A 25,007-nucleotide genomic window follows, 5' to 3' on the forward strand; every position below is an offset into this window, starting at 1 on the left:
GACTCTGAAAAAAGTAACAGCGATTCCCAGTATCGTCAAATACTAGTCAGTGCCTGATTTCCAGCCATCTCCTACACGTTCTCATTTGTGTGCATCTGTGTTCCTAAATCAGGATTCACGGAAGGCCCACACATTGTGATTTTTGCATATGTCTCTTAAGTGTTTTTTAATTTACAGGTTGCCCCTACCTCACTTTTGAAAAACAATCAATTTTTCCCTTGCAATTGAAAAAAATACACCTAGCTATTAGTTGTTTCACGTTTCCCATAGTTTGGGGTTTTTAAGGGCCTAGATTCTGATTAGTTTTGTTTAGACAGAAAAGCGTAAGTTCCCCACAAATATGGGGGTGTGAAGAAGTTGCTATAATCATCAATATGACTAGATGCTATCTCCTGCTTTCACAGCATCTAGCTCAGTGCCTGGGACAGGACAGGTGATCGGTGTATATTTGATCACTGAACACACGCGTGAGTGTTCGCTGACCAAGTAGATGCTTAAATAAATATAACGTGGGTGGGAGGGGGGAGGTTTACATTGGAATGCAGATTTCATTTCACAACCTCAGTTAATGGAGAAATAATAACGGGGTAACAGATGCTACCTTTTCAACAAACTTTGATGAAACGTGTCCCCCACACTCCATCGACTCTCCAAAACCAATATGGGGGCTAAGAGGCATCCTTGTTTATGTATCTTTAGGCAAGAAAAACAGCTTGCAACGAAAGCCTGACATGTAATTGATGACGAGGCACATCCTATCGGAGGGATGTGGAAATGTGCGTCTCAGAGTTGATGACACGCACATTTAAGTCCAGGACACGTGCAGTCACATCGGCGATGGCCGTGTCTTCCCACGGCCCGCAGAGGAGCAGGTTGTGGAAGGCACAGGCCTGGGTGGGGTGTGGCCATCTCAGCCCAGGAGAGCAGCGACAGGTCTGCTGTGAGGTGCAGCCGTGCGGCTCAGGCTCCATCCCAGCCAGGTGTGCACTGTGAAAGCTTCCTGTGATGAAGGTCTGGTCCCTCAGAGGGACACTGTTCCTTCAGCAGAAAGCAGGCGCGTCACCTTTAAGTATCAGTCTGCGTGCATCCGTCCTGCAGGCAGCCCTGGGCAAGGCCTCCCCAGTCCTGTGGCCCGTGACGGTGAGAGCCATAGTGTTCTCTGACCGCTCCTGCAGAGCATTCCTCAGAATTGTGTAACTGAAGGAAGGACCTCATCCTCACGGAGCTAGGCGTGCATTGCTTTCTGTTGCCCGGGAAACCCCCGAGCTCCGCGCGCACCTGTCCCGTGCACACATGCCCCTGGATAGACCAGGTGGCGTTCCTCCCCTGAGGAAGCGCGGCTGGTGTGTGGTGACTAGGTTTGAGGATCTGCGGTTAAAGCAAGCCCTGCCCAGTCTTCATTCAGTCCAGGCTGGATCGAGGTTGAGCCAAGGACGTTCGGAGCACGCGGGCCGGCTGTCAGAACTCCTCTGGGGTCACTCGGGCCGTTGAACTCCATGTCACGTGTTCTCAGCAAACAGCTTCCCCGGGCATGGGGGGCCCAGGCCCCTGGGGCACGCAGTAGGTGCAGAAACGCCGCCTCCGTGTGCCCCACGTCTCTTGGGGAGAAAGCCCTGCGTGCTCAGTGAGCCGTTCTCACCTGAGGGAGACCCACCTGCACGGAGGAAGTCAGACGAAGGGACAGCGTAGTGAGTAGCACTAGGCTGTGCACCTGTGTGTTTGAAAACGTCACACGGTCAAGATGGACGAGGACAGAGGTGACTAAAGCAGAGGTGTGGCAGCTGACTTGTGGGGCCTCCTCCAAGTGCTGGGCTCTAACTGTCATCCCATTTAGTGCTCCCTGTGACGGGCAATTATCTCCCTTTTGCACATGAGGAAATGGAGGCACAGAGAGGTTGAGGAATTTTCCCCGAGGTTGCACTGCTTCGTGGAGCTGGAGTTTTAATCCAAGTTCGTCCAACCCCAGAAGCCACACTCAGGGCCTCCGCCTCTAGGCGGTGGGATCGGGGCCAGGCCCTGGGGGGTGGGATCGGAGCCAGGCCCTGGGGGGTGGGTCCGATAAAAGGAAGTCCCTCTCTAGCACCAGGAGCATCACCCACAGGGGCCTGGAGAGGAGGGCTGCTGTGTGGCCTTCAGGGGATGAGCGGAAATGGGCGCAGTTTGTGAGGGAACAATGGGAAACAAAGGGGTGGGGTGGGGGGCGGATGAATACTTCCTGCCTCAAAGGATTGTTTGCAGATGAAAGATGTAAGCTTTGAAACTCTGAAGTGCTTTCAGATCAAAGAATTGGCGTTGGGGTGGGAAATGGAACCTAGGAGGACCTCTGACTCACGGGGTGAGGAGCAGGCCTGGTGTGGGTTAGTTCTGAGTGCAGACCTCTGGGCAGAAGTGACAGAAAGCGGGTCATGGTTTGGCAGAACTTTCCAGTAGAGCGGTTGGCTCTAACAGGTGAGCTGGATTAAAAAGCAGCATGTTCCGTGTCTCTGTCCCAAGCAAGACAGGCCACGTGGCCACCTGTCAGGGCTGAGAGCAGAGGTCTCAGGCTTTAAACCTGAATCACTTGGGGTGCAGCTCAGAGCACAGTGTGAAAGCTGGGGGCTCTCCGGGTGATGTTGTGAAACCCGGCAGAGCTGAGCTCCTTGGGAGGACGTGGAGCAGGATGGACGGGGCCTTGCAGGCAGGGTTTCTCATGGCGGCAGGAAGCAGTGGGGAGGAGGGGCTGCGGTGGGAGGTTTAGGTGAAGGAGGTGCAGCTGGACGGGGGAGCAGGGGACATGTCTCTGGAGAAGGGAGGAGGATGCGGAGGGGAAGCCAGGAGCGGGTCCCAGGGGCGGCCCTGTTTCCAGGCCTCACAGGATTGTGGGAATGGCGTGTGTTTTGTGGAGAAGGTTTTCAGCGTTTAACTCTGAACGTGTGAGTTTGAAATGACAGCCTCTAGGCAGACGTCAGGTGGGAAGTTGGGTCTGACAGGCGGAGAGCTCAGGGGAGAGTTGGAGGGCAGATGCGGGTCGCGTACTCCAGGATGTCTTCGGAGGCCATGGAAACAGATGCCTTCCTAACGGAGGAGCCGCATGAGACGAAGACGGGACCCAAGGAGAAGATGAGAGAGTGAGCCAAGAAGAAAGGTCCTGGGGGAGGGACGGAGGCAGAGAATGAAGGTCCATTCCCAGGAACGAAGGAAAGGAGAAGGGGTTCTGGGCCCGGGCAGGCGCTTCCGTCTGTTCACTGGAGCTCCTGTCCTGGTGGCCTCCTCGGTGCAGTGCGCATGCCCCGGGCTGCTCCGTGAGGCCCGGCTGTCAGGTTCAGACGTGTGTTTTTGAGAGACCTGGGGATGCTCTTTTATCTTGGAGGAGATTGGCTTTGCACAGAGGAACTATGGCAACTGGGGTGGGGTTGCATGAGGGTAGGAAATGGTCTTAAGGCCATTGAATCTGGCCTCAGGGAGGGGACATCTAGACAAGGGGCTGGGGCACAGGGACGAGACAGAATGGGCTTGGAGCAGAGGGGGAGTGGGGAGTGGCCCTTGATGTCCTGGGACTCCAGCCCCTCCAGCAAATGCAGCTTTTAGACCACCCAGCGGCATGTTATTTTAGAAAGAAGGCTTCCCTCCCACTTTGCTTTTTTGCCTAAAATCCCTTACCCTGTAGGCCAAACCTGGATTCTATGAGAAAAAAGATTCCTGAGCATAATTATTTGGCAGCATTAATGTACCATGGAGGAGGGGTCTCTCTGGGGCGAGGTGAGAGGGTGAGAAACCATGACGGCTTGATTTAGACAAGAGGCTCTCTCTAGAGTAAGAAAGGGGGCGGGAAGAGGAGGCTGCGTCAGGAGTCACCAGCCCGGGCAGGAGTGGGCACCTCAGAGACTGGGAGGCACTGGGCACAGCGTGGGCCAAGGCCGCTCACTCAGCACCCCCAGGACCTCCAGACGTATGCTCCATAGACAGCTGCAGACCCCGTGTTTATTTTGGGTTCCTTGCTTGAGAGAGAGAGAGACAGACAGAGAGAGAGTTTAGGTTTGGGTTTAGGTATTCTCATCCAGTCACTAAACTTCCGGCCGAGGATAGTGCAGCTCCCAGTTGTTCTGCTCCCGGATGGAGGCTCCCACGGAGGCACGGGGTCCACCTCTCTGTACAGCTCGCTGCGCGGTCCTCCCAGAGCGGATGTGCCGCGGGGACGGCCGCACTGAAGACTGACACGGACAGGCTGCTTCTGAAGTGGGGTCGGGAGGAGCCACGCAGTGCTGAGGATGGAGGGACTCGGTCTCCGTCACAGAAGCGGTGCAAGGTGCAAGGTGCAAGGTGGGGGCTGGTGAGGAGGCTGGAATGGTTCTGTCCGGGCTCCGCTGGATTAGTGTGGACCCGGGCTGATGGAGACGGGAGCTCCTGGGATCGGACATGTTGCCTGATCAAAGACCGAGTTCCTTCCCGTGTCCCCACCGGATCTCGGAAAAGTAGTTTAGTGTCTGAGTCATAGTTTTCTCAAGTGCAAAGTGACAGAATATCACTTGCCACTAATCGAACTGCAGATCGCGTGAAACACATGTCTTCGATGGAGAAATTGGAATGATTCACGTTTTTAAATATAAGCAAGTCTGACTGGCTTATTACTTTGATCAGAAACCTGGAAGCCGAATGAGTGAAAAATAACTTGAGACAGCAAAAGAAGCCCATGAAAATGAGCAGTTCTTTCCAGAATTCCTTCAAATGTTCTGTGGTTGCTTTTGAGAGAAGTGAGGAAGTGGGAGTGACTGGAGGGGGGCGTGACGGGCGGGCACGTGCAGAGAGGGGCCACTGAGGAGCCGCGGGAGAAGGAGGGTGCCGTCAGGAAGGTGGGCAAGTGCAGCAACGCCAGGTGCTCATCCCTCAGACGCAGCGCGCAGGCCTCCCGTGGTGGTGGTGGCGGGGGATGGGGGGGTTCGGAGGGTGGTGTTGAGGGAAGGGGACTTGAGGAAAGGCCATTGGATTGGGGCGAGCGGAGTTGTACTGGAGACTGGAGATAATAGCAAATATATTTTTTAAATTAAAATATGTATTTATTGATTTTTTAGAAAGAGAGGAAGGGAGAGGGATAGATAGAAACATCAATGATAGAGAAACATCCATTGGCTGCTTCCTGCACACACCCTACTGGGGATCGAGCCCTCAACCTGGGCATGTGCCCTGACTGGGAATCAAACCTGTGACCTCTTGGTTCACAGGTCAACGCTCAACCACTGAGCCACACCAGCCGGGGTGCGAATATTGTTTAAATCTGTGCCGGGTGCATATTTATCTCATTTGGTCCTCACTTTATGACACGGGTCCTGTTGTCCTCAGTGTAGCGCTGTCCTCCATCCCTCAGAGAGGCTTCAAGAGGTGAAGTCCAGCGACTAGTGAAGTCCAATGAGGTCCTGCAGAGCCAGGCCAGGCTTTCCCTGCCCCCAGGCCCCGGGAGTCAGAGCTGATTCCTTGGGTGGGATGGCGGCAGGCCGCAGGCTGGCTACCTGGGGCACAGGCACTTGTCCACACGCTTGGCGTAAGGAAGAGCTGAGATGGTGACGCAAGCGACCGACAAGTGGGATTTCCCCAGGAAGGACAGACTTCTTGGAACGTGTAGAAGCGGGGTAGATGCACGAGGCTGCCGGAGAGCAGGGTGATGGCTCTGCCCCGCGAGGCCGCCTGGACCCTTCCTTATGCCCCTTCCCCCGCTCCCCCCCTCCCCCGCACATCTGGTCAGCCTTGCAGTGTGGTTTCTCTCAGAGCTGAGCTGTACAGGGAAGTGATGGCTTGAAGGTATAGGTACTGGGGGAGGCGTTTCCAGGTGGCATCATGAAGGAGGAGACCTTTCCCCTCCCTCCCTAAGTGGCTTCCCTAAGTCACTGTGTGTGTGTGTGTGTGTGTGTGTGTGTGTGTGTGTGTGTTGCGGGGGGTGGGGGGGATGTGTGATCATCATTGGTTCCAAGTAGTGCATAAATACGTTGATAAAAACTTAGAGGTGTGCAGCACCCTGGACTTTTCAAAGCACAGTCCTGCCGCCCTACCCGGCCTGCTCCCGGCCTGTGTCCCTCCCGCCCCCCACCCTCCTCTCTCTGGGTTTCCAGAGCAGTTGTCCTTGTGGCATTTATTTAGTCCGGCTCGATTGCCGCCACAGACACGGGTGCAGTCTTGCTGTGGGGAGACCTCTCCCAGCACAGTGCTGAGTCACTGTGTCACTCAGCGGCTCCCCGGTGGCTGGTGCTCTCAGGGATGGGGGTGGGGGTGGGGGTTCTGGTGGCAGGAAGAAGGCGGGCCTGAGGAGTGACCCCGAGGAGGAGGAAATGGCCTCATTGTTTCCCTCACAGGAATGTGTGGCTCCCGGGCTGCAGGGGACATCCAGGCACCTGGACGTGTCTCTGAAGCTGTGGGTGTGGGTTGCTCGATGGACTGGAGGGGAGGGAGGCCCTGGCTGGGAGTCTGACCCCCACCCCCCAGGGCAGGATGCTCCATGGCCAGAGTCCAGGGCAGACCTTATCTGGAAGAACTCACCCACAGGTTCCTGTCCTTGGGCCGTGATTGAAGCCTTTTCCTCAGAAATCGTAAATGAGGTGGCATGGTCCCTCCCCGTGCCCACGCACGCCCTCGGAGAAGCAGCGCTGGGGTCGAGGCACGCGCGGCAGGTGTACTCGGTGCAGAAGGCAGACACCCGCTGGAGACCATTTCCTCCTCCTCGGAACCTGTGCAAAAACAGGCCGCTCTGGCTCCTGGCTGACGGGGGGATGAGGGAATGAATGACCCAGCAGGAAAGACAGTGACGGAGGGTAGAAGTGACGCTGAGGAAAGGGCGGGGAAGGAAGTGTTCTCAATTCTGTTTTCTTTTCTTCTTCCTAGCAAGAACCAGTTGAGTCCTCTTTGGGGCTTAGTAATGGAGTAAGTGATCTTCCCGAGTACGCGGTCCTGGCTTCAGCTATAAAAAATGAAGTGGATAGTACGGTGAACATCATAGGTAAACTGTTTTTGACATCTCCCTTCTTATACACACGAGCAGCCCCCTGGGGCCCGACCCTGGGGAACCGTGATTTGAAATAACATCGTCAGCGGGCGGGGGCCTTGGAACCGTCTCACGCTGCCAGTTCCGGCCCCCAGGTTTCAGGGCGGAACCATGAAGGTGTGTGAGGAGCAGATAAAGGGACTCCGATGGCCCAGCCTCCAGGAAGTGGGCCGAGAGGGCCTTCCCAGGAGGCCCGAGGAGATGCGATGGCGTTATCGCCTCCGTGGCTAATGATTAGCAAGTCGCGGTCTTGCAGTGATGGCTCAGGTGGACACGTCCTCTTTGAACCTGGGAACCGGGAGAGGGGGACTGTCCCCTCCACACCTGTGCACGGCAGAAACGCCACAGCGGTGGCCACGCTCGTCGTGCAGATGGAGAAACGGAGGCTCGGACACGTGTCGCCAAAGGGCGCACGTGGGTTCCACGAGGAGTTTTGAGCTCCTACGTTATGCCAGACGCGGTGCCACGAGCAGGAAGTAGCCCAGCCCCTGGTTTCGCAGAAGGAGACAGTAAACGAAGCCACACCTAACAACGAAGGCTGCCCAGGGCAAGAAGGGGGGCGAGCGAGAGCCAGGGACTGGTGTAGGCTGGGGCCTCTCCAAGGAGCGGTGGGTCCCCCGCAGCCGTGAGCAGGGGCAGTGTGAGGGGCCAGAGGGAAGGCCAGTGTGACTCAGCGGAGTGAGCAGCCGGTGGGTCCCTCAGACGGGTCGGGGTGGGGGTGTGTGCGGGCAGGGCAGGTCCTGGAGCCTCTGCAGGCCACGGGAAGGAGGTCGGCATTTATTTCCAAAATGCTGAAGGGTGTGTTTAAAAATGTATATGTATTTAAAATTCAAGTAGAACAGTAAAATGCACACACGTGTGACATACAGACACACTGTAGACACCATTTGGAGCCTCCTGGGCGGGAGGGTGGCGTGTGAATTACATCTCCGTGAGCATCCCGCCGCGGGATGCTGCCAGGAACGCGTGGCGGGGACTCTGTCCCACGGTGAGGCCCAGCTCCGGCCCCAGAACCCAGTCGCCACCCTTGGGTACCTTTTGGTCCGCTCACCTGTGCTCCAGGTGGGAGACGGCGTGATGCTGGTAGAACCAGAGATCAGCAGGCACGGAGCCAGCCTCCCACCGGGCGCCTTCACGTCTGCTTCCCAGCGGGGCGCGGGTGCGAGGCCGCAGCCACTACAGCCCTGGTGCCCTGCGGTTTGGGAGTTCTGGGAGTGGACCGCGTGCCCGGGTTGTCCCTTGGCGTGGACGTCTTTGGGGGATGCAGACAGAGGGACAGACAGCGTTGAGTGCAGGCGGTGTCTCGGGACAGGCCTGGCCTTGCCTCTTCCAGGTGCTCACGCTCCACGGGGCACTTCTGCGTGGAGCCAGTGTGTCCTGAGTGGAGAGAGGACATCGAGATCGAGCGTCTGGTCACTTCCCCTCTGAGGGAGGTGCCCTGCCCAACCAGAAGCCCAGCTGCCCTCCCCCCCCCCCCAGCCCTTTGTCCCGAGGCCCCACGCTGCCGCACCCCTCTCAGGCGGCAGTGGGCTTTCACTTATTTTTCTGAGTCTCAGTGTGTCACTTCTGGGTCCGGCGATGGCTCTTTGCCCCGCTGCGATGGTGCCACGTGCCCCCGGTACCAAGGTAATGAGTCAGTGCTTCCGGGCCACGGCGAATGCGGGTGTGGTCAGCGATCACCTGTTGCCTTACGTCAGTGGTCGGCAAACTCATTAGTCAATAGAGCCAAATATCAACAGCACAACGATTGAAATTTCTTTTGAGAGCCCAATTTTTTAAACTTAAACTTCTTCTAACTCCACTTCTTCAAAATAGACTCGCCCAGGCCGTGGTATTTTGTGGAAGAGCCACACTCGAGGGGCCAAAGAGCCGCATGTGGCTCGCGAGCCGCAGTTTGCCGACCACGGCCTTACGTGATTCTCTTCTTGGCTTAATAATAAAATAACGGATGGCAGCGAAACGAGTTTGAGTACCTCTCTGTCGAGGGTGGCCGTTGCGAAGGGGCGTGATGGGTGATAAATGACGTGGGCCATCACGTGTTTGGAAGGGTGGGTAACGTGTGGTCACTGCTGACAGCGGCGCTGCCTGGACTGTAAACCCTTCCCGGGGCGTCTGTCCACACGCTCCCCTGTGACCGCTCACCGGCCACCCCGTCTTCTGTGGAGAGAGAGGGAGACACCGGGACCCTCATCCCAAGGCCACTGGGAGGGGAGTCTCCTTAAAAATGCTTTCTTCCACATGACGCTGTTTCGGGCGTCCAGTTCATTTGGTTCTGAACCCAGGGTTCCTTTCAGTTTTGTATTTAGGCACCAAGACGGGAGTGTCAGGGTGCCTGCACCCCGCTTTTGTGAGTGGGAACGGAAGCAAGCGGTTAATGTGGCAGGACTCCTTCACGGTGTCCGCGGGCTCGGGGCCGGGCAGTGGTTGAGTCATTAACTTGATCCGGTGGAGGCCGGCACCCAGACGTTGTATTCCGGACAGGATGGCTGTTTGTGTAAGCGGATCCCTAAGTGTGCAAAGCGCAAAGTGCACTGTTGCCCTGACAGTGAGCTCTTGCTTGATTGCTAAGTTTTACGTTAATTCTGGCCACAAATCATAGCAGGAAAACACATGCACATGCACATGCACACATGCACACATGCACATGCACACACATGCACAGGTGCGCATGCACACAGGCACACGCGCACGCACGCGCAGTCGTCCGCAGGCTGTACTCGGGGCTTGCCTTCTAGCCTGGGACAGCCGAATGCTCTTTCACGTCTTGGATATTCAGGTGCACGCCCCGAAGGAGGGTGCCGTCTCCGTGTCTCAGACCCGTCTCTCAGCGGTCCCTCTGCCCCCATGGCTAAAGGCACAGGTTAGCACCCCGGCCACCTGCCCCCGCTCTCCCTTCGAGGGGAGGACAAAGCACGCCCCGCTTTTCTTCTCGCTTGTTGTTGGCGTTGCGTTATCCTGCGTGTGCGGCAACTTCTGCTTCTCGGGGGCGGAAGCCGCCGGCAGCCTGCTGGATTGTCCCGGCTCCCCGCTGGCGCCGGGCCCGGGCCGCAGCGCTGGCTGAGCTGCGTGCAGGGCCTGGGGCAGGGGCAGGAGCGGGCAGGTGCGGGCCTCTGTCTGACGCCCCGCCGGGCGGTGTACAGCCCTTGTGTTTCTTGATAAAAGGCAGCCCCGCCCTTCAAGGAAGCAGAGATTGCTGGGGAACCGGAGGCTGTTCCTCACACGCTGAAGTGAGCCGACCGGTCCTAAGTGACGAGACCACAGAAATCAGGAAACAGTGTAATTTGGGTTTTGGCAGCCCCAAATGCACCTTATAGAACGTCCTTTTTTGCTTTTTTTTTTTTTTTTTTGTAATTGCTTCCAAATTGGACTAACTTTAAAGTAAACTTTGGGTAGCTTTTTAGGCAAGCTTGGATATTCAGGTGTCCATAGGGAGGACTGAATTTGCAGAGAAGAGCTTCCCCACGTAGAGACCCCTGGAGAGTGCCCCCTGCCCCCTGCCCCGAAGGCCCTGGCGCCAGGACTCCACAGTGACTGGAGGGTGGCTGAGGGGACCCTCGGCGGGGGCGCTGTCTCCGTCTTTCCCGGCTCCGTGGGTCCCGTTTTTGACGTTTCCCCGGGGCTTCAGATACAGAACACCCCACTTACAAGATGAGCAGTAGCTTTGGGGGGATCTTTAGGTGGCAGTCGAGAGAAGTCTCCCATGCTGCTTGCGGGGGGCCGTGCCCCAGGCCTGCTCCTGGGCGGGCCGAGCTCTCCCCCGCCAGGAGTGGGGCCAGCGACGAGGCACCCACGTTGACCAGGACCCCCCGAAACCTCGGCACAGTAGGAAACCACGGGCGGTGTGGACGGGGTGTCACTGTACCCAGGTGCGGGACCCGGAGCACCGAGCCGTCCTCACTGGGCGCAGAGGTGACTGCATGGCGCGCTCTGTCACCACCGGCAGCTGGGAGACGGGCAGTGGGTTTTGGCTGTCATTTTTTTTTTACCTTAAAAAGTCATGAATTACCCAAGAAACCTGCCATCTCTATGAGGCTACATAATATTTTCTCCTCCCCTCTCTCCCTCGCTACCCCCTCATTAACTTCACTGTGAAATCCTCCCGTCTTCCCGCATCCTCGGTCTCAATTCCCCTTCTTCCTATTTCTTTTTTTTAAAAATACTTCTATTGATTACAGAGAGGCAGGGAGAGAGAGATAGAAAACATCAGTGATGAGAGGGAATCACTGACTGGCTGCCTCCTGCAGGGGGACCGAGCCCACAACCCGGCCGTGTGCCCTTGACCAGAATCGAACCCGGGACCCTTCAGTCCACAGGCTGAGGCCCTCTCCACTGAGCCAAACTGGCTAGGGCCGTGGTCGGCAAACTCAGTCAACAGAGCAGCAAACCACTGAGCTAGGGCCCTTCTTTCTATTTCTGCTGCTCCTCCCAGTCACCTCCGCTTTCCTCCTGTCCCCTCCCCGTTCACTCTCCACACAGAGCGGTTTTTAAACAATGCCAGCCTCCCCAGGCCACCATTGCCCGGAGGACAGCGACCAAAGGACAGAGACCGGGAGTCTCCCTCGCGGCCCAGGGTCCTGGTCCCCGCCCAGCTCTTCAGAACTCGTTTTGAATCTGAACCACTCTGAACAGTTGGACTTCCACGTGCCGCGGGAGAGAGAGCGAGGCTGGCTGTGCGTTCGCTGTTGTGGGCAGCGGCTGAGGCGCAGTGGCCACAGTATGTGCAGACCCGGTGTGGGTTCGAGCTGCCGGCCCAAGAAGGCTAGCCCGGATGTCTGACCCTGAGACCTGCGGGTGCCCTGCTCTGAGTTGTGCTGGGTCACCGATGTGTGTGATGCTTTTTGCGGGGTGTCGGGGGGCGGGGGTATACACTGTGCCGGTCACCTCTCGCCTCCCAGGCCCCTGCCGGGGCCGTTGCTGTCGGGGCAGCCTGCCCTGCAAGGACGGGGCTCCCTTCTCTCTGACCAGCCCCACAGACGGTCTCTCCCACCATGGCTCTTGGGCTGCTAGACTACACCGTGACCACGTTATTATTGTTTTAAAAGTGCACCAGATTAGAAGTTAAAACACGTGGTCTCCAGACCTGGCTCTGCTGTCCTTTATTTACCGTGTGATCTCGGGCAAGCTCCCTAAACCCCGCTAGGACTCCGTTGCCTCATCTATAAAATGGAAATAATGTACTGACCCCGCCCTTGCCAGATCCCTCTCTGGTGGACAGAGCACCAGCCCGCAGACTGAAGGGTCCCGAGTTCGATTCCAGTCCAGAGCCTACGCCTCGGTTGCAGGCTCTAGTTGAGGCACATGCCGGAGGCAACTAATTGTTGTCTCTCTCTCACATCTGTATTTCCCTCTCTTTGTCTCTCCCCCCTCCCTTCCACTCTCTCTAAGTCAATGGAAAAATATCCTGGGATGAAGATTAACAAATAAAAAAAATAGTACTGATTCTGCCTACCTCACAGGTACGAGGATCAAATGAGGGGAGCGGGTGGTTGTACGGTGGTAAAATACCAAGATGATGAGGGCTATGATATCATCAAAATACATTCAGACACATCTGAGACGGAAAGTGGTCCCCCCCCGCCCCGCCCCGCCCCGTGCTGCGGGATCAGGGCTGATGTTAGCAGGTAAAACCTGAGCCCTCCGGTGGGCCGAGGACCCCCTCCACAGCACCATGCGGAGGGCTGACTCTATACGCCGCCCAGGGAGCTTCATCCTGGACCCTGCAGCTCCCAGGTGACGCTGGCGGTTTTCCCAGCCTCCCTGGGTCTCAGCTGCTCTCAGCTGTTCAGCAGTAGGGGCCCACCCACCTCCCAAGACCTTTCAGCTCCTGGTCGTCTTTGATTTAGCGAGCGCGCTCTCCCAGGCGCGGGGCACTGCTCTCTCCGGTGGAGCCCTATGTGGAGTCAACACTGGTTAGTTAATAAAGCCAGACTGACCTGTTAAGGCACGAAGCCGGTTCGCCAGGAGCCAGCCATGAATAATATTGTTGTAATTCTCAGCACGGGGTCCGGGGAGGATTGCGTTCCTGTGGGCGGCTCTCTCCTCACGTGCTGACCTTAATAAGCCGGGAAGCCCAGTGGGTTTCTAGCTCCTCCAGCCTTTGGAGCCTGCCTTTGCACCCGACACGGGACCGTGAAAAGCAGGTTCATTATTGGCCCTGAGCCCGGCGGGAGGAGGCTCACGAGGTGAGAACCGCATGCTTCTGTCCTGAGAGGGGCTTAGAAAGCCCAGGGCCGCTCCGCTCCCTGTGAGCGTGCTAATGGCTCTCTCTGGTAGGGAGACCCTGCTGTGCTGCACCTGCTGAGCTCTGGGGTCAGGGAACGCTGAGGGTGAATCCTGGTTCTGCCACTTACTGGTCACTGCCCGTCTGACCCTGAATTTGTTGTCTGTCCTGATGTCTGTCCTCCTGTCTAAAATGAGGCCGATAGCTATCCTTCCTTGTGGGGTGTGGGGTCCTGGGGTGGTGGGAGGGGCAAAGGTGAGTGCTCAGGAGATGTTAGGTTTTGTGATTACTTACCAGAGGGTGCGGCCTCTGACCGAATTTGCTCTAGATTGCTGAACGTTTGCTCTTCTTGTCACTTTTCAGTAGTCACGGGTCAAGGGTTACTGTATGTTATCACTGAGGCAAAGCTTGGTGGTGGGGAAGTGCGTTCACATGGAGAGAGACGGGGGGGGGGGGGGAGAGAGAGAGAGAGAGAGATCGATGGGGGTGGCGCCTGCAGTCCATGCAGAGAGCATCTCAGATGCTGGGAGTCCCCTGCTTCTCTCTTGGGTTGCGCCTCTGAGTCGGACAGTTTCCAGTGTCCACAGCGCTGCTCGGGCGGAGAGAAGGCGTGCAGCCGCACACTCCCGGGGCCGCTGCCTCAGGGACGATGGAATGAGCTTAACTGGGGATGCGGGTTGTCGCCCGAAACAAAGACGGACGTTGGAATCCCGGTCACGGCCTTCGGAAGAAGAGGGTGAAGGGGGCCGCATACCTGGTGACGGAGGGGACGAGGCTCGGTGGTGAGCACACAGTAGAGGAGACAGGTGTAGTTTGACCAAGTCGTGCACCTGATATTTGCTAATGTTTTTAACTAACGTTACCCAGTAAATTTAATTTTAAAAGTTGAGTCAAGCTGCTTATCTGATTTTTTGTCTTAAGTCACCTAGATTAGGTGAAACACAGTAGAAAAATTAACCCCTTTTAGGCGTACAGGACTGTGAATTTTGACAGGTGCATGCTGTTGTGTAACCACCACTACTCGTATAGTGAAGACAGGACATTTCATCACCCCAATACATCCCTCCTCTACCTGCAGCTTCTGGGGCAATGACGATTAACCTAGGTCTAAAAAACCCACTTGCCGAATGCCTTGACATTTTCTAGAAAACACGTGTGTTGAATCCGGTGTTCGCAAGTGGCATGGGCCGCTGCAGGACTCGCTGCCGTCGGCGAGCCCCGGTCTGCCCGCTTGTTCATTCAGCAGCGACTCGCCGAGCTGCAATCCCGTGCCGGGCAGGAGCGGCTGCTGTGACTTGGTCCTCGGCTCTCCCAGAGGCCCCCGTGTGACGGGGCAGTGACACACAGCTAGCAGCTGGGATGAAGACATACGGCCTTAACTCACAGCGGGAAGCAGGACGTCAGGAAATGTCACAAGGCGTGTCACGTTGTCGTTTTGGCTGAACAGCGGGGACAGTGAGTGAGAGGCGCTCAGGAAAGAGAGGTCAGCCTGTTCTGGGGTGGCCAGGAAAAGGCTCCAAAAAAGCAGGCATTGTGAACACTGCCTGTTGCTGGCCCTCCCCCCCCACCCCCCATCCCTGTCATCGCCTCACTGAAGCCTTTGATTCCTCGAACTGGAAAAAACACTCCACTTCCTCCACTCCCGTCACATGGCCTCTCCCCGCTTCCCTTTCGTCCCGCCGCTCTGCTGAACGCACTCTCTATTGCTGCGTGCCCGCTGAGGCCCTGTGGCTTCTCACACACCAGGTCCTGCACCACGTGATCTCTCTGCCCCCCAGCACGTGACCACGGAGTCTTGTGCAGAGTAGGTGCTCCGTTAGTCTGGGTTAGTTGAATCGCAGAGTTGGGCATTGTGGGAAAAGCAGTGAGGAGAGCCCTGCCGGGTGGCTCAGTTAGAGCTCGTCCTGTACACCAAAAGGTTGTGGGTTCGAGCCCCGGTTGGGGCGTGTGCAGGAGACAATGATCTCTCTCTCTCTGGTCAATAAACCAGTATCCTCAGGTGAGGATTGAAAAGCAACAGGGAGGGAGAGAATTTTGGTCAGAACAAAGGGGCAAAACTAGGAAGATGCTGAACTGCTGCCGCCGTTGGTGCCCCCAGGGAGCTGCCGTGTCCGTGGGGAAGGCAGTGCAGTGTCGGAAGTTAAAGCGGCTTTGGTACCAGCCACAGGTACATGAGATCTGAACGGCCTGAGAGGGGGTACTGTACACCCCCTCCCCTCGGCCACATTCCGACACCCGTTAGGTTTCTGCTGCCGGGACTTGGGAAGCCTCGTTTCCTGCTCTTACTTTATTTGGGAGAAGCGGCAGAAGGAACACGGAGGGGTCAGTGTGTGTCTAGTGAACGGCGTCATGGATGTTCTCATGCTCAGCGAGGTAGCCCCAAGGGTCAGGTAAGAGTTCGGGAGCCTGCCTGCCAGGGTTCGCCTGCCTTTCTTTTCTTTAATTTCATCCCCTCCAGGAAAACCTAGGCAGCATCCACGTTCCCTTCCCTTGCATATGCTGCTCTGAGGACCCTTGTCACACCCACGTCTCCTCTCTCGGCCGGCCCACCCCTCCCAGCCCTTCCCTACCTGACGCACGTCTTTTCATCACCCCAAGACGCACTCAAAGCAGGACCCATTTCTAAACAAATGCTCGAGCGGTGAAAAGACTGTGAGCATGAACACAGGAGCGGGCCGTGAAGGCTGACTTCTCCGGAGGCGGGAGTGTCGCCTCCCTGCCGGCCCTGAGCGTTCGCGGGCGGCCGGGAGGAGTCCGGGACAAGTCCGGGACACAGCACTGCACGCGATCCAAGCTGTGTGGCCTTGGACAAGTCACTCCAAGTGCGTCTCTGTGCCTGGGTGTCTGTATTTGTAACAGGATGGTGATGCTTTGCCTGTCGTTTTCAGGGCAGAAAATGTTAAAATAACTTATACACGATGGCAGCATGCGGAGGTCCGGGGAACACAGCGTTGTTCCCGTTGGATTACTGGTCCAGTGTTCGGGTGTGTTCCATCCAGTTAATTGCCCACTGAAGTATAAGGTCAGCTCTGGGTAAGAGTAGAGCAGGGCATTAGGGGTAGAGCAGGGAATTAAAGCTATGATGAGTCACAGTGGCTAAAAAGTAAAAAAATAGTGACCACACCAAAAGCTGGATAGACTGTGCATAAGTTAGATCGTCCAGCCCAGCCGAGTGGCTCAGTTGGTTGAGCGTCATCCCATGTGCAAAAGGGATGATTCCCGGTCAGGGCAGATAGCTGCATTATGGGTTTGATCCCCAGTCCTGGGGTGTACGGACGGCAACCCGATTGATGTTTCTCCTCTTTTCTCTCTCTCTCTCTCTCTCTCTCTCTCTCTCTCTCTCTCTCCTCTTCCTCCCTCCCTCCCCTTTCTTCTCTCTAAGCATGTCCTCGGGTGAGTCTTTTAAAAAAAAGATTATCCATCCATGCTGGTGGGAATGTAAAATGGTATGGCTACTCTGGACAGCAGTTTGGCAGTTTCTTGTAAAGCTAGACATGTAATTGCCACATAACCCAGCAACTGCACTCTTGGGATACATTATCCCAGAGAAAGGGAAACTTACGTTTACACAAAACCTGCGCGCAAATGTTCTTTGTAGCCTGATTTGTAACAGCCAAGGGATGGACATGGCCCCAGAGTCCTTCAGAGGGTGGACAGACTGTGGGACATCCAGACCATGGAATGCCACTCAGCAGTGCCAAGGGACCAGCTCTCGATACACACACAACCCGAATGAATAAATCTCCAGGGGGTTATGCCGAGTGCAAAAAAAAAAAAAAAGGCAAGCTCAGAAGGTTACTGTGTGAGTCTGTTGAGAACACAACTCAAAATGTCCAAAATTAGAGAAATGGGAAACAGGTTGGTGGGTGTCGGGGATTAGCGAGAAGGGGCGGCTGAAGGAAGGGGGGTTCGGTTACAGAAGAGGAACATAGGAGATGCTTGTGTTGGTGATTGTGGGGCGGGTATGTGAAGCTACGTCTGTGATAAAGCTGCATAGAACTAAGTACACACCCATAAGCACACGCAGGATACAGCCTCCGAGGAGATCGGAGCGGATGCGTGGATGGCTGTCAGTAGTATCCTGACCTTGACCTGTGGTTCTGCGAGGTGTTGCCATTGGAGGAAACTTGGGTGAAGGGCACACAGGACCTCTTTCTGTTATTCCTTACAACGGTGTGTGAATCTAGAATAATCTCAAACTAAAAAGTTTGATTTAAAAACGTGAGGCAGGATTCCGAGCCAGGTGGTCAGAACTCATCTTGCCCGTGTTCTGGGGAGTCGATGCGACTCAGGTGTGTTTGTTAGAACTGGGTGAGCGTCTGCCCCATCGTCCTGCTCTTCCATCCAGCGGTCACGTGGCCTGGGGAGCATGAACAGGGCACCCCACAGCTAGAAACGACTCGGTGGGGGGTTTGGGGTGGTGCTTCCTTCCTGCTAAGGTTTGATCGTGTGTCTCTGAACTAGGACTCAGAGCATAGCACACAGCTTCGTGTGGAGCGGGAGCAGAGAACAGAAATGGGTCCGTGCCAGGCGCTGTCCACCTGGGCCGGGGGCGAGGTCCGGATGCAGCCTCTGATCCCACAGCCGGGGCTGGGCCTGGGCTGGGGTGGGGATGCTGCCCCCTGTAGGGGACTTGGCAGGCCTGCTGGGAGCAGTCCCAGGAGCCCGGGGCCTGGTCTTCAGTCTCACGGCCACTGACACGTGGTCACTGAGACGCTGAGCCCTGGCTGGCCAGCTCTTTCGGGGAAGGTGTTCAGTCCTGAGAGTGTGTACGGTCACTGGTTCGGGAGGCGTTGGTGCGTGACAGCTTCCTTTCTTTGAAGTTGTAGGACAGTCACATCTGGACAGCAACATCGAGGACCAAGAGATTGTCACCAACCCGCCAGACATTTGCCAGGTGGTGGAGGTGACCACCGAGAGCGACGAGCAGCCGGTCAGCATGAGTGAGCTGTACCCTCTGCAGATTTCCCCCGTGTCTTCCTACGCAGGTGAGGGGTGTGGGGGGGAGCTCTGGCGCGGCGCGGGGGGCAGGGGAGGGCTCCTTTCGTCGGGGCGCCTGCCCTGCCCAGCAACAGCCTCCCCTCTGTCCCGGGAACTGCTCTTGCTCTCTCTCGACCGGCATGCCTTCGACACATGTGCTCCCGCAGACAGGGTCTCACCGTGTCTCCACGTGATCGTCCACACATTTCCATGCATGACTAACACGTAATAGCATTTCTTTGGACGTGTAAGTTCATTTGAGTCTATTTTATTTGCACAAATTCTCCGAAATTTGGAAGGATGTTCATAATGGAAGCTGAGCTTGAGCGTGCTGGGTGGGACCCCAGGGATCATGTCCTCCAGTTCCTTCAGCTGTGGAAGTGAAGGCACTTATTCTAGGCCACACAGTCGGTAGTAAGTGTTTGGGTCAGGACTTGACCTCAACCTTCAGACCCCAAGCCTCATTCCATTCCACCAGGTTTATTTGTGACTCCCACATACATTTCCCTTCTTTTTCTCTTTTAAGGAATATATATATAGTATTAATTTTTAGAGAAAGGGGAAGGGAGAGGGAGAGAGAGGTAGAAACATCGATGAGAGAGAAACATCACCGACCGGCTGCCTCTCACATGCCCCGTACTGGGGATGGAGCCCGCAACCTGGGCATGTGCCCTGACCGGATGTCAAACCGGTGACCTTTCGGTTCCTGGATCAACACTCAACTGCTGAGCCACACCGGCCGGACAGTTCCCCTTCTTTTTCAACTCCGTGCAGCTTCTGATTGAGCCTGTTTCCGACGCCCCAGGATTGGCCTGTCATGGCAGGAACTGGCCCGACAGCCAGGGTTGGAACCCGCCCCAGTGGGTTCTCCATCCTCACCGAGTAGTGACGGCTCCGTTCCCACCGCCGCATCGTCTTACGCTCCCTTCGCAGTGGTCTCCCGTTAATGTTTGGGGACTCGGCCATAATTAGGAAACATAACTTCCGAGCCAGTGCTCCTGCTCGCGAACATTGAAAGCACGAAGCAAAGGCCCTGCCGTGAGTGACGCTCTATCACATGGCTCGGGAATCCTTCCCAGGGTCCCCTTCCTGGGCTGCCCGGGGCCGTTTGTGAGGTACCAGTTACTCAATAACCCGAACCCCAACTGCCTGTCTAACTGACATTTAAAAATTATGGTAAAATACTCATACCGTGAAATTGGCCAGTTTTGCTATTTCAGCGGCACTAAGTGCATTCACGTTGCTGTGCAGCCGTCACCATCATCAGCTCCAGCACTTGGTTCATCTTCCCAAACGGAACCTCTGTCCCCATTACCTGCTGACTCCCTCTCCCCCTCCCCCGCGTCCGACAGCCCGTTCTGCTTCCTGGGAATTTGGCTGCTCCGGGCGCCTCCTCGGAAGTGGAGTCCTCCAGGATCTGTCCTTTGGGGAAAGGGCTTATTTCACGTGGCACCGTGTCCTAACTTTCCTTGGGGCCTGGACCACTGAAGCAGCGTGGGAACCAACCGCCTTGGCCGCCAGACGCAGCTAATCGGTCAGACGGGATAAGCTGGTCCGTTACTTCATCAGCAGGCGTGTTCTGCAGCCTACGTGCGAGCCCCGCGCTGGGTTTGCCGGCCCCCAGGAGCCATCACTGCGATTTCCTGCCTGTGTATGGCGCCCGGGGAGCTGCGTGGATGCTGGGTGCCCGTTGACTTCATGATCGTGAGAGTAACCCGCAGCCTGGGTACCGTCACGGCGCCCTCTTTGAAGTCAGGAATCTGGGGCCGATGCGGGTAAAAGCCGTGGCCCAGGGGTGAGCAGCAGGATGGCACAGGGAGCACCCACAGGGAGCGTGTGCCAGAGGCCCGCTCAGCCCTGCTACCCAGATGCTGTCTCCCGCCTCCCCTCCCCCCAGCCGTGCGGGGCTCTGCCCTCAGGACACGTCCACCTCTTATGATCGCAAAGACCCACCGAAGGAGGCAGGGCCGGCTGTTCCGGCCTGGGTTTTACAGCAGAGATAACGGAAGCTAGAAGCACGGAGCTGCTCTGCCCATTCTTACGTGGCTGTGGCTACCGCGTGCGGCTGCAGCTCACGCTGCGTGACTCCCCAGGCGGTGTTTGTTCATCCTCCCCCTGGGGTATTTTCCCACTGACTTTAGAGAGAGTGGAAGAGAGAGGGAAAGACAGAGAGAAATAATGACATGAGAGAAACACATCGATGGGTTGCCTCTGGCACGAGCCCCGACCAGGGCCCAGCCTGGGGAGGAGCCTGCAACCGAGGTACGTGCCCTTGACCGGAATCGAACCTGGGACCCTTTTGTCCGCCGGCCGACGCTCTATCCACGGAGCAAACTGGGTAGGGCCCATGCGGTTTTTGAATGCGTTGGAGCTTTCTGATAGACGTCCCTGTGTATGTGTCGAGTCAGACTTTTCCGAAGTCTTCTCAGCGATTCTGGAAAGGCCTCCCCCTGCTGTTCCGCCAGCCGCGGCTTCTCGGGTTAGCATCAGAACCCCGAGAACAGCATTCCCGCTTCAGGACATCGGCACGGGTCTCAGAAGCTCCGTGCGGGCCTGGCAGGCGGGAGCCGGCTCTGTTAGAGCCTGGCCTTCGGTCCTTCTGTTGTTCTCATCGTCCGGATTCTCCAGCGCCCTTGGGAGGGAGGCTGCTTGGTTGGAGCCAAAGCGTTTCATCGCTGCGGCGTTCCCAGAGCCGACGGGCACGTGGGAAACGCACCTGTTCCTGGCCACGGCTGGTGTGCGTCTCAGGAGTCGGGTTTGGAGCGTGCTGCTCAGAAAGGACGCTGTTTTGGTTGTGACCCCCTTTCCACCTGCATGTTGCCAATAGGATTGCTGTTTGCCTGCTTCCCGTGACAGGGTGTGGGTCTGTTTGTTTGTTTGTGTTTTTTCTTTTTGGTTTTGCTTATTCAACTGTGTTTCAACCTCCACTAACCACTTCCATGCCTTTGTTCAGGAAACTGGTATTTGGAGGCTGCTGTTAGCTATTTCCCCCCTCTGATCACTGAAATACAATCCCAGCAGGATCACAAAACCACACTCGGTTTTGCAAATCTGTCTTCTCTCTGGTTGGATCCGTCACACTTCCGTCCTGGGGAGGGGGTCCCAGAGCCCTGCTGGGGAGCGTGGAGGAGAGGCATTGATCTCTGAAGGTCCGCCGAAGGGCCTCTTGCCCGGGGGGTGACAGCAGGGTGTTGCCAGGTGGCCGCTGGTGTTGGAAAGGAAAGCCGCCGGAGTGTTTGGAGCAGGCGGGTGAGAGGGTGGGAGGCCAGCTGGAGAAGGAAGCATGCTACGAGGGACTGACTGGTCATGGCCCAGAGAACAGAGATCGCCTGCTGACCAGCCGCCGGCAGCAAAGATGGGGGCCCTGACAGAAACCATTGCATTCTGCTGGGCGGGGGTGGGGGGGGGGGGGGCGCGAGGGCAGGGATAAAGGCTCCTTGAGATGAAGACCACTCTGCTTTGAACCTTTTACTTGAGCCCGAATGAAAGCGATTGAGCAAAGGATCGCGGGAAAGAAATCCTCCTCAACCTTACACTCGTCGAACAAGAACCTTCCAGAAAATGTACGAGGATGTCAGCATGCAGAAAAGCTTCCCTGTAAAGCATGCCGTCCCTCCTCCCGTATGTCCCCGAGAAGGTTTGGCCGAGAACACTGGGCTGAAGGGCAGCGGGAGCCTGAGGCGAGCGTCCTCCTCGAGCTCGGGAAGAGGGTCTTTGCGATCAGCCTGGCCCTGCTCCTCTCCCCCTCCCCCTCCCCCTCCCTCTCCCCCAGTGGCCTTCGAGGAAGCAGAGGCCAGGAAGGTGAAGTGGATGATCCCGTACCTGTTAACCCTCAGAACTCAGACCAGCGGGAAGCAGCTCCCGATGCTTTCTTAATTCCACTGTGTCCGAAGTCAATATAAAAGCCAAATGGAAAGTGATCAGCAGGGAAGGTGAAGTAACTCCTGCTGGAGTTTGGGCACCAACACGGATCTGGACGCAGCAGCCGCAGGGGCTCATCTGTGGGATAACAATGGACCCGGAAAGTGGCGGTAACAGTGAAGTCAAACCGGGAACCGGGCCTGCGCGCCCCCAGCAAAGCACTTGGCGCCGTGGTTCCGGGGCAGCCCGAGGACCACCGTTACCTGGAGAGAAGGGCCCGCGTCCTCGGCTGCAGCGCCGGCGCCCGTGAGGCCGGGCCTTTAACCACGTGGGGAACGGGTGTGGCGGTGTGGAGAGCCTTCGTAGCCACGCCAGGGCCATCGTCTCGATTCAGAAACATGCTCTGCGCTCAGTGTCAGCCGAAGCGAGAGCTCAGAGCCTGTGTGTCTTTTCTTGTCCCCACTGTTTCCCTGAAGCCAAAAGCTGGGAGGTTTACAGGGTGGTTGACGGCTGCTCATGCTCAGGGTCTGTGTGAGGTCCTCGCAAGGAGCCTCGCCCGGGGGCTGCCTCCCCCCCTCCCGCCCCTCCCGCAGCTGTGGCTTGGGCTGTGGAATCCCATTTTTGCATATTTCCAGCCCCCCAGCATGCCTGTTGGCACCTGTTTGTTCTTCACTGAAGGGGAAAGGTACCGATGGGGGTGATGAGGAGTGGAGGGGAGAAGACGGGTACGAAAGGAAGAGAAACCTTGGCTTCAGAGCCAGAGAAAGCTCAGCACAGCAACGGGAAGTGGGTCTCGAAATGTCATCAGAGGCTGGAGCGGGAGCCAAGGCCATTACCAGCGAGGGTCTGTGGCTCCCAGGCCGGATGCTTGGGCACATCTGCCTCGTCTGAGGAGAGGAGAGGCCGTCCTCTAGCTGCTCTTGGTCCCGTCGGCAATCACCCGTGCCCGGGAGAAGTCGCTGGAGAACATTGGCCCAGAGACCGCGTGCAGGGTGGAGCCGTATGTCAGCACGCTCGCTCTCTTCGTTTAGGGCCGTGGTCAGCAAACTGCGGCTCGCAAGCCACATGCGGCTCTTTGGCCTCTTGAGTGTGGCTCTCCCACAAAATACCACGGCCTGAGCGAGTCTATTTTGAAGAAGTGGCGTTAGAAGAAGTTTAAGTTTACAAAATGTGGCTCTCAAAAGAAATTTCAATCGTCGTACTGTTGATATTTGGCTCTGTTGACGAATGAGTTTGCCGACCACGGGGTTAGGGAGTGAACCTGCGGCTCGGTTTGTCCTCGGGTTCTCCAGCCTTCGTTCCAGAGAGCCTGGTCTGTGCCCTGAGCGCTGGGTGGGCGACAGGGCTGGGCTCGGCCCGGCCAGTCCCGGCTGCGCCACCAGCAGGAAGTGAGACGGGAGGCCAGTTCCTCAGTAGGTTCGGGTGAAAGGCTTCGAGCGTGAGGGCCGAGAGCTCTTCTGCTCAATGGGAGGAGGATGGGTGCTGCTCCCCATGAACAGTCCTCCAGGCCAAACGCGGCCTGTGCACAGGCGGCAGCCCTGGCCCGCGGCACAGCGGATGTTCTCAGCTAGGGTTGCCCTGCCGGCCTTGCCTGTAAAATGAATGGCCCAGCCTCAGGGTCTGTGTATTTCAAGGGTTCTACCCTTTGTATTTGGTTTTCTCAAAACTGTGAACGCTGAGCAACTGCACACAATTTTTTTACTTAGAGTTTTAAGATTTTTTGCTTAAAAAAGTTAACTTTTTTGCTTAAAACAATCTTGTATTACACGTGATTTCTGATCACCAGCGGTCGACTTGGACTCTGTTAGTCTAGCGTGTGCAGATCCAGTGCTGGCCGAGGCCTCGGGCTCTGTGCAGGGGCCCAGTCCCCTTGACGGAGTGCGCCCCGCCCCGGGCCCCGTCGGCCTCGCCCCCGCCTCGCCCACTCATCACCGAACCCTCTTTGGAAGGAGCGCCCCTCCCGTTTTGCAGACGAGGAAACGGCAGCTCCGGGCAGTGGCTCACAGCGGGCAGGCGGGTCCGGGCAGTGGCTCACAGCGGGCAGGCGGGTCCGGATGGGCCCAGAATTCCTTATCTCTGGCTGCGCACAGTCTAACCACGAACGCAGTGGCTGCAGACAGCGCACATTTATTCACCCCCGTTCCCGGGGGCCAGGGTGCAGGCGTGGCTGAGCTCAGGGTCCCCTGCACCCATCTGCAGTCCAGGTGCGGCCCGGGGCTGTGTCCCATCTGAGGAGCGAAGTGGGGGTCTGTGTCCAAGCGCCTACGGCGTGGGGTACAGTAAACATAGCTCCTTGCTGGCTGTTGGCGGGAAGCAGCCCTTAATTCCTTGTCATACGAGCCTTCCCAACATGACTGCTCGCTTCCTCAAAGCCAGCGACAGAATGTCCTCAGCACACAGGCCTCAGTCTCGTTAGCTAATCACACACGTCCCCCCATCACCTTCGCTGTGTTCTGTTGGCTTAAAGCAAGTCACAGGTCGTCTCCCTGCCCCCCCTCCCGCTCCCAAGGGGGGAATCCCACAAGAAGGTAAAGACCAGGATGAGGATCCTGGGGGCCACCCTGGAATCTGCCCCACCCCCCCACAGTGACCCGGGTGGACAGTGCAACTTACAAACCCCAGATACCAGAACCGAAGGGGTGTGAGGGCAAGGAGGGGTCTGAGTGAATGGGGTGATGGAGAACGGCTCCGCGTTGGGACTCAGTGAGCGGGTTGACATGGGCTGGGGGAGCGGACCGTATGGGGCTGGGGAGACAGCCGTGGTGAGGACGGGCCTGGCCGGGAGCGCGGCGGGCACGGGGAGCAGACAGCAGCTGGGCACCCCGAGACCAGCACCCCACCCTGGGAAGTGGTGGCCGTGAGCAAACATCGCCTGGCCCACGGGAAGCGATGGCGTCTGAGGGGCCGTGGTCACTCTGGCTTCTCCCACGGTCAGTGTTT

At 57.1% G+C, this 25,007-nt stretch overlaps 1 protein-coding gene across 3 annotated transcripts in view; it reads left to right on the forward strand.

Moving 5' to 3' along the window:
• The window catches only part of IRF2 (interferon regulatory factor 2), a 75,813-nt gene that overhangs the window by 48,095 nt on the left and 2,711 nt on the right, over positions 1-25,007 (forward strand). For all 3 annotated transcript variants that reach the window (XM_008151891.3, XM_054720147.1, XM_054720148.1), the window contains 2 exons: positions 6,847-6,961; positions 18,050-18,214. In XM_008151891.3, the coding sequence (XP_008150113.2) occupies positions 6,847-6,961; positions 18,050-18,214 (280 nt within the window). The remainder of the gene's footprint in view (positions 1-6,846; positions 6,962-18,049; positions 18,215-25,007) is intronic.

This window comes from Eptesicus fuscus, chromosome 8, assembly GCF_027574615.1.
Source record: "Eptesicus fuscus isolate TK198812 chromosome 8, DD_ASM_mEF_20220401, whole genome shotgun sequence".
Lineage (NCBI taxonomy): Eukaryota > Metazoa > Chordata > Mammalia > Chiroptera > Vespertilionidae > Eptesicus > Eptesicus fuscus.